Here is a 14,917-nt window from a genome sequence, read left to right as displayed (position 1 = left end):
GAGTGGGCGTTCCCGTTAGTGTTCTAGTTCTATGTGTAAACAGACAGTAGCATTTCTGTCTCCTTTTCTTTGATTTTCAACTATGAAGGTTGGTTCTTTTATGCGAACGACTGCACATCCATTTGTATATGGATCTTGTTTTTTTTGTCCCATCTAAATGACTAGGCACACAATTGTCAGACTCGCAAATTGAAAAATTGTAATTGTTCTTATTTTCCCAATCGGACAAGAACAGTAGGATGTTAAACCCCATTTCATTTCTTATCTGCCCATCCAGATGAATCCTATCATTTTGATCGTCAGCAGTTAACTATGCACGTACGTCATACATGTACTGAAATATATAGATATGACATCTTTTACAATTCTGCCTGGCAATTAGAATCTGTATGCGTCAAGCATAAATTTGGTCTTTGTCACTGTCAGGCACAATTCTTCTACCCATGGATTTGGCATTACGTCCGGAAAACAATTGTTATTTGTTAAGACATGAATTAATCCACACAAGATGAAATAACTGACATTTTTGTGGTTTATGGCTGCATGGATTTTTCAAGCTTCTAAGACTTACATGTATATTAATTGAAACTATAAATCTAACCTATTCTGTTTCAGTCTAAGTAATAGAAAATGATCAGACAACTGTATGTCATAATACAACAAGTACAGCAGAAATTATAAGCTTTGTGAACTTTGATACCATATTATAAGATCTACTTACGTCTAGAATAAATCAGAATGGGAATATCTTACCTCTTAACTTATTGTTTAAATGAAGAAAATGGATGCAAGGAAGAAGTGGACCTTGTAAGAGTTGCGAGGGAGAGAAATGGTATTGAAATACTGGTTGACTATAATAACTTTTTACAGAACATTAGAAGAAAATTTGCGGAAAATTTGTGTGAAAATACTGGAAACGAGTATCTTAGGTTATCCGGAGCAGATTATGCAACTTTTGATAATTATGTCTGCAATATTCTGAAAAATCTGAATTTTGCTAACATTCGTTTTCGTTTCTATATCGATGGCGCCAAAGGAAGCTGTAAAGAACAAAAAAGACGTAAACTTGATACATGGATTAAAAGAGACCAACGGAATGTGGATAAATTGAACAGGGTTTTAAATGTTTCTGGTGGTTTTGAACATATATACAATCTAAGAAAAGATGACTGTTTTCGACCTGTACTGATCGAGGTACAGATGCTGGAATCAATCAAATCATGTGGGTGTGACATTGTACAGATACCGATAGGAGAGGCCGATGATGTCATAGCCATTGACTTTGTGGAAAGAGAAAAAGCTTTTGCTGTTTTAAGTAGTGATTCCGACTTCTGTATTTTTAAAAACTGTAAATTTATTCCCGATAAACTTTTTGATATGGAAAATGATCTGCATTTAGATCAAATAATAAACCCGTTTTCTACTCAATCTTTGCCGAAACTAATATGTGGAATAGTCACAAATGAAAGAGTTGTACGTAGTTTAGGGGTAAGTCTAAGATCTAGATATTGAATACATCTACTCAGTACTTAGACACTGTAAAACAAGACATTAATGATTCTATTGTAAACAAAAATTTAAAGCCTTTTTTTGTACAAGAAAATGTACTTACATTGATTATTTAAGTAAGAAAATAAAATGAAAATATACATAATAATCACCCAGCTTGGATTCAATTGCATTCAAATAATTTAAAAGAGGACTATCAAAAAATAGTTTGCTAGGGATTCAAATCTAAGTCTCTCAAATGATGATCAAATCGGACGTACAGCAAGGCTTATATGCTTTTCTGTTCTAATCAATATCATACATGTAAATCAACATGTGATTAAAGATAATACCCCTTAAAACAATAAGATGATAAACAGTATAATCCTTGAGTGTCATTTAGCGATTGAACACATTAAAAAAAACAGCACAATTTATATGGGAATACAATCACTGTTTTATAGGGATAGCACGATGTTTCGACAAGTATTCTCTTTGTGCTTGATAACGATAAGAGAATACTTGTCGAAACATCCCTATAAAAAAGTGATTGTATTTCCATATAAATTGTGTTGTGTTTTTTAATGATAAACAATGTTTCAATTGACAGTGGGAAAAGATCTGCATAATATATGATCAGATTTCCATTCCAAAATATTAACCTGACATTGAATTATTTTCTGTTTCATTTCTAGTTAAAACTTGATTGTTGAACACCAAATTAGTTATATCTCAACCTTTGTTCTATCTCACTTTGCGAAATCTATCAACACATCAAATTTAAATAAATGGACTGGTAACTTTAAACTAGTGTGTTATAGTTCACCTTTGTTCAATTTACAATATGCCACACTGTCATAGTATTAGAAAAGCAGATATGACAAGCTAATTTAACTATGCGTTTATGCCAGTTTTTGTAAATCATTCAAAATTAATTACTATAATTCATTTGAATTGTTTTGTTTTTTTTGTCAGTTTTCATCCAGTAGTGATCTTATTGAAATGAGTATTCTGGCTGGTAATGATTTTACAGCTCCGATATTATTAGCTAATGGATTGGCATCACAAATTAATTGTAGGAGTATAGAAGAGTATGCTGATGTTATTCATCGTTACAGAAAAGTTGAAAACCTTCGGGATTTTGCATATGAAATGGTAATGGTTACTAATAAGCTGACATCTTTAAATTTTAGCAATTTTTTGTGACAATATAATAATTACATGTATCATTAACAGCGACTTTATCAGTTCAACTTAAAATCCACAGTAAAGGAAGAAGCTATTTGTCATAAATGTACCGTAATAGTTATGAAATTGATTTATGCAGAAAAATAAGTTTGTGGCCCATAGAAATTGGGGGGTCCCTGGCATTATCCCAATTGGTCACCCCATTAACCCAACACAAGAAGCACTGCCTATTTTCATGACCCAAAATTAACTTGTGTGAAACAATGAAAACAGAATAAAGTCCTTCAGAAGTATGTCAAAAAGGAGATCCAATGTCTAGTAGGTGGCTTAATGGTCGAACACATGCGTTTTAGATCACAAGATTTGTCTTTGAGTCAAGTTGCATGGTTTCAATTCCCCGCTTGTTTGTGACAGGAGTAGGGTCACCAGTCCAACCTCGTTGGTTGTTTACAGGCCCACCAGTTTTCTCCCACTGCTAAAGAACCCGACGCTCCATCAAATTATTCACATAAAATTGTACCATATGTTAGTTTATAAATGACCAATTTTGTGTCGACTAGATGGCATATCCCGTTTCACTCTCTCTCTCTCTTTCAAATGTGTTATATAAATTATTTTGTTTTTCAGTCACATGATCATTCATTTATGAAAGCAGTTGAATATAGTCGAGATTTTTATCAGTTGAGAATAGAAAAAGCACCAGCATCATCGAAAGGTTATTTTACCAAATTAATAGAAAAAAGAATCCAAGAACAAAAATATCCATCCCCTTTAATGGCCATGCACTTTAACTTTTATTGGAGAAGACTTATTTTAGAGGACACGCATCATGGTCAGCCGTGTGCAGAGATTAAATTGGAGACATTACGCTCATGTATATATCATATGATCTTACCACAAAACATACAAACAGTAACAGAATATGGTCGCACTCCAGATTGTAAAGTTAATTCATATCAGGTAATGTGGCATTTACAAAAAGATTTAAAACACTTGAACATATAAATTGTTTCGATGGCATTTAGTAATTAATCAGGAAATTCACAAGAGGCAATGCCTTGGAATGCTTATTACTGAGCTTGATTAAGACTAGATAAGCTTAGTCAAAATGTCGCTTGGTAATAAACAGTAATTGTATTCCATAATATTGTGACTTGTATAGAACTCATAATGCATGATAGTGGATAATACTATTCATAATTTAATTTTAAACATACATTATGCAAGAGCTAAATCTGCCTATTTCAGGTCTTTCTTAAGGCCTGAAATGTTATCTAAATTATTAATTAGACATTAATTAAAATATCCAGGCCATAATCAACTCTAGATGGCAGCGCTAGCCTGCGATCTTTAGTGGATTGTAAGCCGATTTACTGCATAACTTTTCTTCTCGATTAAACGATAATCGAGACTATGCTGTTTATCGTACTGACTTTAGTAATGATGACCGAGGCTTATGGGGATTTCAATCGCTTAGTTCTCGGTTCATAGTGGATCAATTTGAATGAAATTTTCAGCAAATTACCTTTACATTATCTAGTTTTTAACTATTATAGTGAGAACTGCCAACTCGTTACTGAATCTCCCATAATGTATCTTTAATTGTTACTCAACATTTAAAATATTTCAGTTTCTTCTTTAAATAATTTATTATCTAAATTTTCTCATATGAAATGAAATGGGGTTTAAAGTCCTATTTTTCTATACCAACCAGACTATTGAAGACAGGCATATACCACACTTTTACTCTGACAGTATTTTCCTTCCCATGCCAGTAAGGAGAATATTGTCTGGAAAGTTGTGTTTAGGCATACTCTTCATCAAGTTCCAACTCTCAGTTCCAACCTCAGTGTTCTGTCCTATCCGAACAACTAGAAACTGTTCTTTGCCATTTGTACTGCAAACTGCCACCAAAATAACCCTAATAGTGAATAAACTAGAACTAGTAATATCCATGTATTTTAGGGTGTGTAAACTTAGGTATTGTTTCATTCAGTATATTGTACAATGAGAAATTTTTCCGATGTGGTTTCCCCTTGTCAGTGGTGCAGAACGGAGGGCCTGACAAGAACAGCTGTCTAGTCCTTCGGATGATATGGAAAAAAAACGAGGTTTCGTGTATACATTGGAATGCACGTAAAAGATCCCTTGGCAGTTGGAATTCGTTATAAGAGTAGGCGATAGTGCCGCTGCCCGGGCAAAATTTCCTACTTGCACACTGGATGGCGTATGCCCGTCTTCATTAGCCCAGTATAGGATTAGAACAGTGGGACGTTAAACCCCATTTCATTTCACAATGAGAAATTAATGGCTGGACCTTTTTCGTTTCTATCAGAAATCTCAATAGATTTCATATGCCAGTCTAGATATATAATTGATTTTATATTTCACTTCACACACAGAAGTCAAAATCTGAACTAAAATTAGTCAGTAAGCCACAGTTCAAACTTCAAACAAACATTTAATGTCACAGAGCCTGTCCCATCAATAAGACACACATCAGGTCAACCCAATACAATTTTGTTTCAGATTTTATTAAAGATACATTATGTAAGATTTAGATAAAGAGCTAGCCATTCTTGCTATAATAGTTCGAAAATAGATAACGTATAATGAATAATTTGAAAATTCCATTCAAATTGCAAGCGAAGATATTAGCCCTTGAAGGTTTGACAAGACGTTTGCAATAATTTCAACCTCCGCACTGGTTGTTCGAAGCTAAGTCTCGCTCCTCCATTTTTAGCTTAAATCAAAATATGACTGAACTGCTCTAATCTATTTTATATTGGAGAAATCCGATGCCATTGAGAGTTGATTATGGCCTGGATAAGTTAATTAATGTCTAATGATTGTTCGAAAGCCAAGTCTTGCTCCTCCATTTTTAGCTTTTATCAAAATATGACTGAACTGTTCTAACCTATTTAATATCGGAGAAATCTGATGCCATCAAGAGTTGATTATGGCCTGGATAAGTTAATTAATGTCTAATGAATAATTTAGAAAACATTTCAGGCCTAAAGAAAGACCTGCAATTTAGCTCTTGCATAATGTATGTTTAATCACTGTTGATGATGTAAAGAAATATGTATTAAAATTAATGCTGCTGGCTATTGCAGGTTCCATTTAAACAGCTACTTGGCTCAAATATCAAAGAAGTTTAGCATTGGAGTTCAGCATTATGTTTTTCATTCTTTATAATTTAAAGAAATCCTTCTTTTTGTTGTTTTTAAGGTCACAGCCATTAATGATAGAAATATTCCTAGGATAAACGACATCAACCCTAGTAAAATTTTTGTAAATCTACGAACCTTTCACTATATAATGACGCATCTTGAACCAGGTATAAATTATTCAGTTTAACTACATTCGATCAGACATATTGAATAATTTAAATGTTAGCAACAGAGATTTAACAAATACAGGATTTGGTGTATGTACTTGATAAGGCATTTAATTAACAAAATTTAATTGAATCTTGGCATTGATCATAAAGGGGAAAAATAGGCACATGGAGCTTGGCTATACATTTTTTATTAATTGTCCCAAGCATTTCGAAGAAAGCAGGAGACTATTAAAATAGGTCCATCCGTCACACTTTTTGGAACAGAATAACTCTCCTTCTAATTGATATTTGAATGTTCACATTTGGTGTAGGTGTTTTATTGGCAGATTGCCTTGATGGTGTTCGAAGATGAGCATTGAGAGTGATGAAACTTGGTGTATAGTTTCATTAAATGAATACCTTGACTCGATAAGCATTTTCGGCTCAGAGTAAGCAGAGCGATAAGTAATTTGATTGGTCGAGACTTTGGAGCTCAATAACTTTGATTCTAATTGAGTGAGAGTGGTTAAACATCAATACCTCAATACTTTGGCTAAGTTCGATGATGAGCATTTTCTGCTAAGGCTAAGTAGATACTTCTATCTGATTGGTCGAAACTTTAGAATGTTCAAACTTGTTGTGGTGTTTATTAGGTGAATGCCTTGACAGTGTTCAATTATACATTTTCCACTAAATTGATTGGTTGAGACTAAATTCAAATAATCAGTTTGATTGCTTGATAGTTTTCAAAATGATAAATGTGAAAATAATTAGAATGGATCACCTATTTATTTTGGGATTTTGGCGGGTGACATTAGCCTCAATGTCGGCTTGTTTTATATGTTCAGGCTAAATTTCAATCATAGTTCACCGCCTAGTAGACTGAAAGGTGTTTGCCCATATTCATTATCCAGGTAGGACATAAATTTTCGATTCATTTTCTTCAATTTGTGATCATTAAATGTATTTGTATAATTAGTAATTTTCTTTTTGTAGGTAGTATAGACACTGTTTGGACTGACAAGTATGGAAGAAAAAATGGTTTTAAATATTTAATGCTGAGATATTTCCTGCTATTAAATTGGAAAAAGAATTTATGGGTTTCTGAGGCGGAATTTTTAGGATTAACAGCTCTAGTTTATGGAGGACATACCAGAGAAAGCGAATATCAGAGAATTCCAATTTGTCCATCGCCACGATGTTTCACATTAGTCAACTGGTTAGAGGTATGTGTAGATATTTTTATTTACCTTATTTACCTGGGCTACTGAAGACGAGCATATGCCTTATAGTGTGCTATGTGGGAAATTTTGCTGGGACAGCGACACTACGGCCTACTCTTTTAAGATATTCCAACTGTCAAGGGATCTTTTACATGCATGCCATTGTTCACACAGGACATCAGTTTTTTTTACCTATCCGAACAACTATACATTGTTCCTTGTCAATGAATTTTCACTCTAGTTTTGAATTATTTGTAAAATTCCTCAGATATGTTTATTTCTGAATTTTATTTTTCAGTGTATTTACCGTACTATGTATGGGTTTATTGGAAAACTGCTTTTTTTATCCCATGAATTTCCCTTGCCAAAAGAGCTATTCTCTGGAAGTGTTTGGACAGTTTTCTATGTATGTTCTGATCAACGTGGTAGGTATGATTATATAGTATGGTTTATAAAATATTGCCAATCTTGATTGATTTGGGGAGCCGCTGAGACTCTGTGAGTAAGTGTACTGGTTTGCTAACCTTAAGTCCTGGCCCAGAAAGTTCCTTAGGATTTTTCGGCATTGGTTCCTCCTATCAGTGGTGCAGGGTTGACAAGGAACAGCATCTAGTTGTTAGGATGGGACAAAAAAGAAACTTTGACAGTTGGAATTTCATTGCTGTCGGGCAAAATTTCCCGCAAAGCACATTTCATTCATTTGAATCTGTTTATCTAAAAGTAATGGATGAATTAAAATGTTAACTGGCTTTGTAATGGATGCCATGTCCAGCATTCTTTGTTAGCCCAATTGGTACAAAAAATATGAAGTTAAACCTCATTTAAATTCATTCTGATTTGATTTGTCCAGTTTATATAAAAGACCATCTTAGTACATATGCATGAAGATTTTATAGGGTTAAAATAACATATAAGTTGAAATTTGACTAAAATACATGTTATGGTTCAAAATTATTTCATTTGAAAATGACATTTTTTCAAACAACTTACAAAGGGTGTCCTGTATACAATAATTCAGTTGGAAACATTATAACTTTAAAACGCTCATCTCTATTTGTATTTTTCAGACAAAATCCACACTGAAATTTGATTAAGTCAAAATTGATTATTCATTATTTAGTAAAGAAAACAAAATTTCAATGTTAGATATTTTCCTGTCTTTGATTCTATCGGATAAAATAGATGCACATAAAGAGATTTTAGCGAAAATTTAATGCTATATATTTTTCCCACATTTGTTTCCGAAAGCTTTAAGTATTATAGCATAGTCAAATTTATTTATTTACTTTTTCATTTGTTAAAGTGTACCTTTATATATATTTTACAGCATGGCATCAGGAGATCAGAAAAAACTATGGACAACTTCTGCATCAAGCTAAAAGAGAAATGAATGCTATAATTAAAGAAAAACGTCACATTATAAAACATATTGCAGAAGGCTGTTTTTACTTCGATGATAGATGGTGATACTGGAAAGTAGAAAACTGTACGATACGCTGTTTCTCGTATAAATCAGGAAGCAGTTTCATTGGGTCTTCGATGATATGCTCGTAAATTATTAAAACTATCTGTGATAACTGATACAGCCAACAGTGACTTTTGAAAACTGTTGAGGATCACTGTCTCTTTTAAAGAACACCTGATCAAATTTGTTTATGCGGTGGATGTTGTTTGACAATATTTTGTAGAACAAAATTTCCCAGTCATTGTGTGTTGAAGCATATGTTCTGAATCACATGGGTACCACTTATAGATCATGAGTTACCACATCGGTATCGTTTGATAATTGTGTTATTGGTACACATCAGTATTTGTGGATAATTGGCCATTTTTACTGATCTTTTAACTGATATTTCATTGTGAAGAACTTTTAAGGTGGCTGATTAAATTTGATGTTTGTTTTTATACGCCCACATTTTCATGTGGACGTATTATGCCGTCGCCCCTGTTCGTCCGTCCGTCCACAATTGTTTGTGGACTCTCTACAGGTCACAATTTTTATCCGTTTTCGACGAAACTTGAAATATAGGTTTATCCCCAAAAGATCTCGGCTGCTTTCGATATTGGCATGTATCAGATCGAAACTTCATGGATTATGGCCCCTGTTTGTACGAAAAATCACGTTTTTAGCTTGTGGACCCTATAGAGGTCACAATTTTTATCCGATTTTGTTGAAACTTGAAATATAAGTTTATAACCCAAAGATCTCGGTTCCTTTCAATATTTGCCCATATCGGACCGTAACTTCCTGAATTATGGCCCCTGATTGTACGAAAAATCATGTTTTTAGCTTGTGGACCCATTAGAGGTCATAATTTTTATCCGATTTAAAAAACCGTATTATTATATTACCATTCCACCCGAAGGACAATTGAGTTTGAATTTTGTGAAAATCGCCCCAAAATTGACAGACAAAATGGCCGCCGTTCGTTCTCAAATAGCGTAAAAATATGGTATATCAAGGTTGTGGACCCTATAGAGGTCACTATTTTTATCCGATTTTGTTGAAACTTGAAATGTAAGTTTATAACACAAAGATCTTAGTTCCTTTCGATATATGCGCATATCGAATTGTAATTTCCTGAATTATGGCCCTTGATTGTAGGAAAAATCACTTTCTTGTTAGCTTGTTCTCTATCCATCTCTCGAAAATGTGGGTGTATCCTGCCTGGCAGCCGTTGGTTTAGAGTTTCTAGGGCCACCTATTATACATTAAAACTATTTAGTATTCAAATTTTGGGTATTTGTATCGTCTAATAGTTTTACCAAAAGTATCTGATAATGGTTTTACCGATAACACCACTATCAGCTCACTTCTGGTACTCATTATTCATTTTTTATCATTCGTATTATTTCTATATGTCCACATTAACCAAGGACTGACCTGCTATCATGTTTATGTCATTTTGAAACATGTACATGTGCTTTCTTTTCTTTGTCCATATTTTAGCATCATTGTAAGAAAAGCCGGTAAACATCAATTATTTAGTATTTCTGTTTGAAATAATTTAGTATGTTATATTATGTTGTGTTATAAATTTAGTAGTGGTCATATTGAAGGCTTATATTTCTTTACTAATAGTCTAAATCATTCTGTGAATACTATTTAGTATTTGTGTGAGCGCTAATTTATGTTCAACTCAAAAAACATATCGACTTTTACATGACCGTCTTTTATTTCATGTGTTTTATAACCTATTATTACTTTACTGAAAATGTTTTTGATTTTTCTTTTACCAACAAATAAAACTTTTGTTTATGTTATGGTTAGAAATAATCACTTGTTACATTGTTTATTACTTTAGGCCTTGATGATTAGGAAAGTTTCTGTGCAACTAATTTTATCTGGATTCAATTTGGTTTGAATTAAAAGTAAATAGTTAAATACAAATTTCTGGACTTCTGTTGGATTTAATATTAATTAACAGGTATGCTGCAATACATGGGAGGATTTCTGAAAAGGGGGTTACAGAATTTTAACCAGCGGTTGCCAGGCAAGATACACCCACATTTTGCAATTTTTAATGGATAATCTTGAATTTCCACACATATTCCTTATACCTAAGGATGACCTCTTTCATTTTTGGTGTGCGTATGTCGCCCATAGGCTGCAAAACTTAACAGTACCTTTTGAAACTTTGTATACTTTCAGGATGATCCCTATTGTTTTTGGTGATTCCCCGACTCCCAGGGGCAGAGCCACACCCATTCTTTCTTTGTGTGTCTGTTTGATTTCTACAGGTCACACCTATTTTTATACGCCCACATCTTCATGTGGACGTATTATGCCGTCGCCCCTGTTTGTCTGTCCAGACGTCCATCCACAATTTGTTTGTGGACACTCTACAGGTCACAATTTTTATCCGATTTCAACGAAACTTGAAATAAAGGTTTATCTCCCTAAGATCTCAGTTCCTTTCGATATTGGAATGTAGCACTCTAGAGGTCACAATTTTGATTCGATTTTGATGAAACTTGCAATGCGTGTTTATAACCCAAAGATCTTGGTTCCTTTCGATATTCGCGCATATCGGACGGTAACTTCCTGAATTATGGCCCCTGATTGTACGAAAAATTGCGTTTTTGGCTTGTGGTCCCTCCAGCGGTCACAATTTTTATCCGATTCAAAAAAACGGTTTTATATATCACCGTTACACCATAATGAAGGTTGAGTTCGAATTTCCTGAAAATCAGACTAAAACTGACGGACAAAATGGCCGCCGCTGTACGCGAATAGTGTAAAAAATATGGTATATCAAGGTTGTGGAACCTGTAGAGGTCACAATTTTAATCTGATTTTGATGAAACTTGAAATGCATGTTTATAACCCAAAGAGCTTGGTTACTTTCGATATTTGTGCATATCAAATCGTAACTTCCTGAATTATGGCCCCTGATTGTACGAAACGACAACATACCTTTTTTGTGGTCCCTCTGGAGGTCACAATTATTATCCGATTTAAAAAAAACTGATTGATTATATCAATGTTACGCGGTAAGGAAGATTGAGTTCAAATTTCATGAAAATCGGACCAAAACTTCCGGACAAAATGACCGCCGCTTGTATGCGAAATATAGTAATCAAGGTTGTGGACCTTGTAGAGGTCACAATTTTGATTCGATTTTGATGAAACTTGAAATGCATGTTTATAACCCATATTTGCGCATATCGGATCGTAACTTGCTCAATTATAGCCCATGATTGTACGAAAAATCACCTTTTTTCGCTTGTGGTCCCTCTGAAGGTCACAATTATTATCCGATTTCAAAAAACGTTTGATTATATCACCGTTACAACGTAATGAAAGTTGAGTTCGAATTTTGTGAAAATCAGACCAAAACTGCCAAACAAAATGGCCGCCCCTTGTACGCAATTATAATAGTGAAATGGACGCTCTTTGTATGCAAATTGTATATAAGTATGTAATTCAAAGGTTATGGACCCTCTAGAGGTCACATTTTTTATCCAATTTTGATGAAACTTAAAACATATCTTTATATTCCAAAATTCTCAGTCCCTTTTGATATTTGCGCATTTCAGACCATAATTTTCTGGGTCGAGATGTTCCCTGATTGTACAAAAAATCGTTTTTAGCTTGTTCTCTATCCATCTCTTGCAAAATGTGGGCGTATCCTGCTCAGCAGCCGCTGGTTTCTTTGTGTGTGTGTTTGCTGCCAACAGGACACACACATTTTTTCTTTGTGTGTCTGTGTATTGTCTACAGACCCCAATTCTTAATGGATCATCTTGGAACTTGGCATATGTATTCCTTATGGCCTAAGGACAGCAACTATTGATTTTGCTGCATGTTCCAACCCAAAGTGGCAGAGCCATGCCCAGTTTTTGTGTTTATCGCATACCAGCCGCAATTCTGAATGGATCATTTTGGAACTTGGCATATGTATTCCTTATAGCCTAAGTGCGGCAATTTTGTGTCTTTTTGTCTACAGGCTGGAATTCTGAATGGATCATCTTGGAACTTGACATATTTTATTCCTTATACCCTAAGGATAGTAACTAATTATTTTGGTGCATGTCCCGACTCCCAGGGTTGTGGTAGCACACCCACTTTTTTGTTAATTTTTTTGTCTGTAAGTACTCTACAGGTTGCAATTATGAACAGATTTTGTTCAAATTCAGCATATCAATCATTTCAATAACAGGGTTGTACCTTTATAGTGTTTGAATGGCATTTAGTAATTGAGCACATTATAGTAAACACAACAGATCTAGAGTTGTACCTATTTATATTGTTCCATCTCCAACACCCAGGGGAAGAGCCTTGCTCAGTTTTTGTGTTCATCGTTTACAGGCTGCAATTCTGAATAGATCATCTAAAAACATTGCATACTTATTCCTTGTTCCGTAAAGACAGCAAATATTTATTTCGGCGAATGCCCAATCCCCTGGGACGGTGTCCCACTCATTTTTTTGTTAATATTTAGCCTGTAAATTTGGCAAAATAAACCCAACGTCTAGCCTTCTGTGCATCATGTCATAGTACAGTCATTGCAGTCATTTCATATTTCATTCTCTTTTTTTATTTTTAGAACGGTGTCTGATTGGACCGTCTGATATAGTCTGATCAGACACCGTTCCTAAAGAACTTAATATGCAGGGGCCGCGGAACAGGGGGGGGGGGGGGCTTGTCATGTGAAAAAATATTTAGTTAATAATTCATATAACATTTGAGTCTTGCAGCCAAAAGAAAGCCCTGCAATGGGCAGATTTAGGTACAACTATTTATCTTTGAATTGAATAACAAATGAAACACATGTATAGGCCTATACATAAATTGTTGAGACATACTTTAATCAAATTTATACAAAAATTACTATCCATTATACAAACAGAAATTTATTTTTTAATTATAACTTAATAAATTGGAGCACAAATATAACAAATATTGATATAAACTGGAATAAAACAAAAAAATATAATAATAATTCATTTTACAAATATCAAATATTAAAAGTACTACTAATAAAAACAATTCGTTTCGTAGTTACTTATTCATTTTTGTGCATATTTCAACACTTTTCCGATTTTTCCATTTAATTTTGTGCCTATTTTAGCCGGGCTATTTTTACCATGCACCCAGCACGCCAGGCAATATTTTGGTTTTATGTTGTTGATACTTATTAAAAAAACAGAAAAAATAAAGATGTCGGCACAGTGAACAGTGGGAATAGTTTGGAACTTGTATTTGTTACGTAGTAATGTCCTTTTGTACAGTTGAGTTAGTTACACAATACCGTAAAATTACAAGTAGGCGTGGAGACAGGAACGCCCTTGTATAAACTGATTGTGCCTCTCCTATGTGATTTTTGAAAAAAAAAATTTTTGTTTTGTTTTTTGTTTTGCACTGCCTGTTTTTCAAAAGTTATGTTTTGCTTTTTTTTTTTTTTTTTTTTTTTTGTCCTCCGCCTATCGGGTTCTTCCGTCTGTCTTTCCGTCATACTTTTTGGGACACAATAACTCTCCTAATTGAGCTAGAATGTTCAAACTTTGTGCAAGTGTTTATTATTAGGTCGATGTCTACAGTAAGCAGAGATAAGCAATTTGATTTGTTGATACTTTGGGACACAATAATTTTAGTCTATGCTTTAGTTCTGATTAAGTGAGAGTGATCAAACTTGGTGTATATTTTCATTACAACTGTATAGTTCGATAATGAACATTTTCTGCTCAGGGTAAGCAGAGCGATAAGCAATTTGATTGGTCGAGACTTTGGAACACAATAACTCTCCTAATTTAAGGCGTTTTTGCGAGAAAACGATAATGGCTAATCGATTTGCAAATCCTTTTCAAACACATTTACAGCAAAAATTAGTCTAATCTGTTTCACCTAATTGTCATATTTACCACGACGATTTGCAAAATCGATTATGCAAATCTTCCAACATGCTCGCCTGTTGGAGAGAGAGAGAGAAATTGGGTTTAACGTCCACTCGACACAAACTAGGTCATTTCGGGACTAACTATAGCCTATGATATACAATGCTGTACATACTGGGTAGGTCAAATAATAATTTTTATTTTATGATCAGTAGTGGAATACCGCGGTTTATCAATGAAATAAAAGTGTTATTCCACTGGCTAGCAGTAGTCCATGTTGTTTTTACCTAAAATGATTGTAAAATCATAAAATAAATAGAACATTTGTCGTTTTGTCGTGAATAACATATTTTATTTC

The 14,917-nt window shown here is 34.0% G+C and overlaps 1 protein-coding gene across 1 annotated transcript; it reads left to right on the top strand.

The window, feature by feature from the left end:
* Positions 1–11,692, top strand: LOC126828838 (uncharacterized). Its single transcript, XM_050558847.2, has 8 exons — positions 1–88; positions 616–1,488; positions 2,464–2,643; positions 3,304–3,636; positions 5,908–6,016; positions 6,995–7,224; positions 7,520–7,646; positions 8,549–11,692. The coding sequence occupies exons 2-8, from the start codon at positions 739–741 to the stop codon at positions 8,686–8,688; spliced, it is 1,869 nt and encodes a 622-aa protein (XP_050414804.1). The 5' UTR covers positions 1–88; positions 616–738; the 3' UTR covers positions 8,689–11,692.
* Positions 11,693–14,917: the final 3,225 nt, after the last annotated feature.

This window comes from Patella vulgata, chromosome 7 (genome assembly GCF_932274485.2).
Source record: "Patella vulgata chromosome 7, xgPatVulg1.2, whole genome shotgun sequence".
NCBI classification, from domain to species: Eukaryota; Metazoa; Mollusca; class Gastropoda; family Patellidae; genus Patella; species Patella vulgata.
The sequence above is the reverse complement of the archived record's forward strand: the minus strand, read 5'-3'. Positions and strand labels throughout refer to the sequence as shown.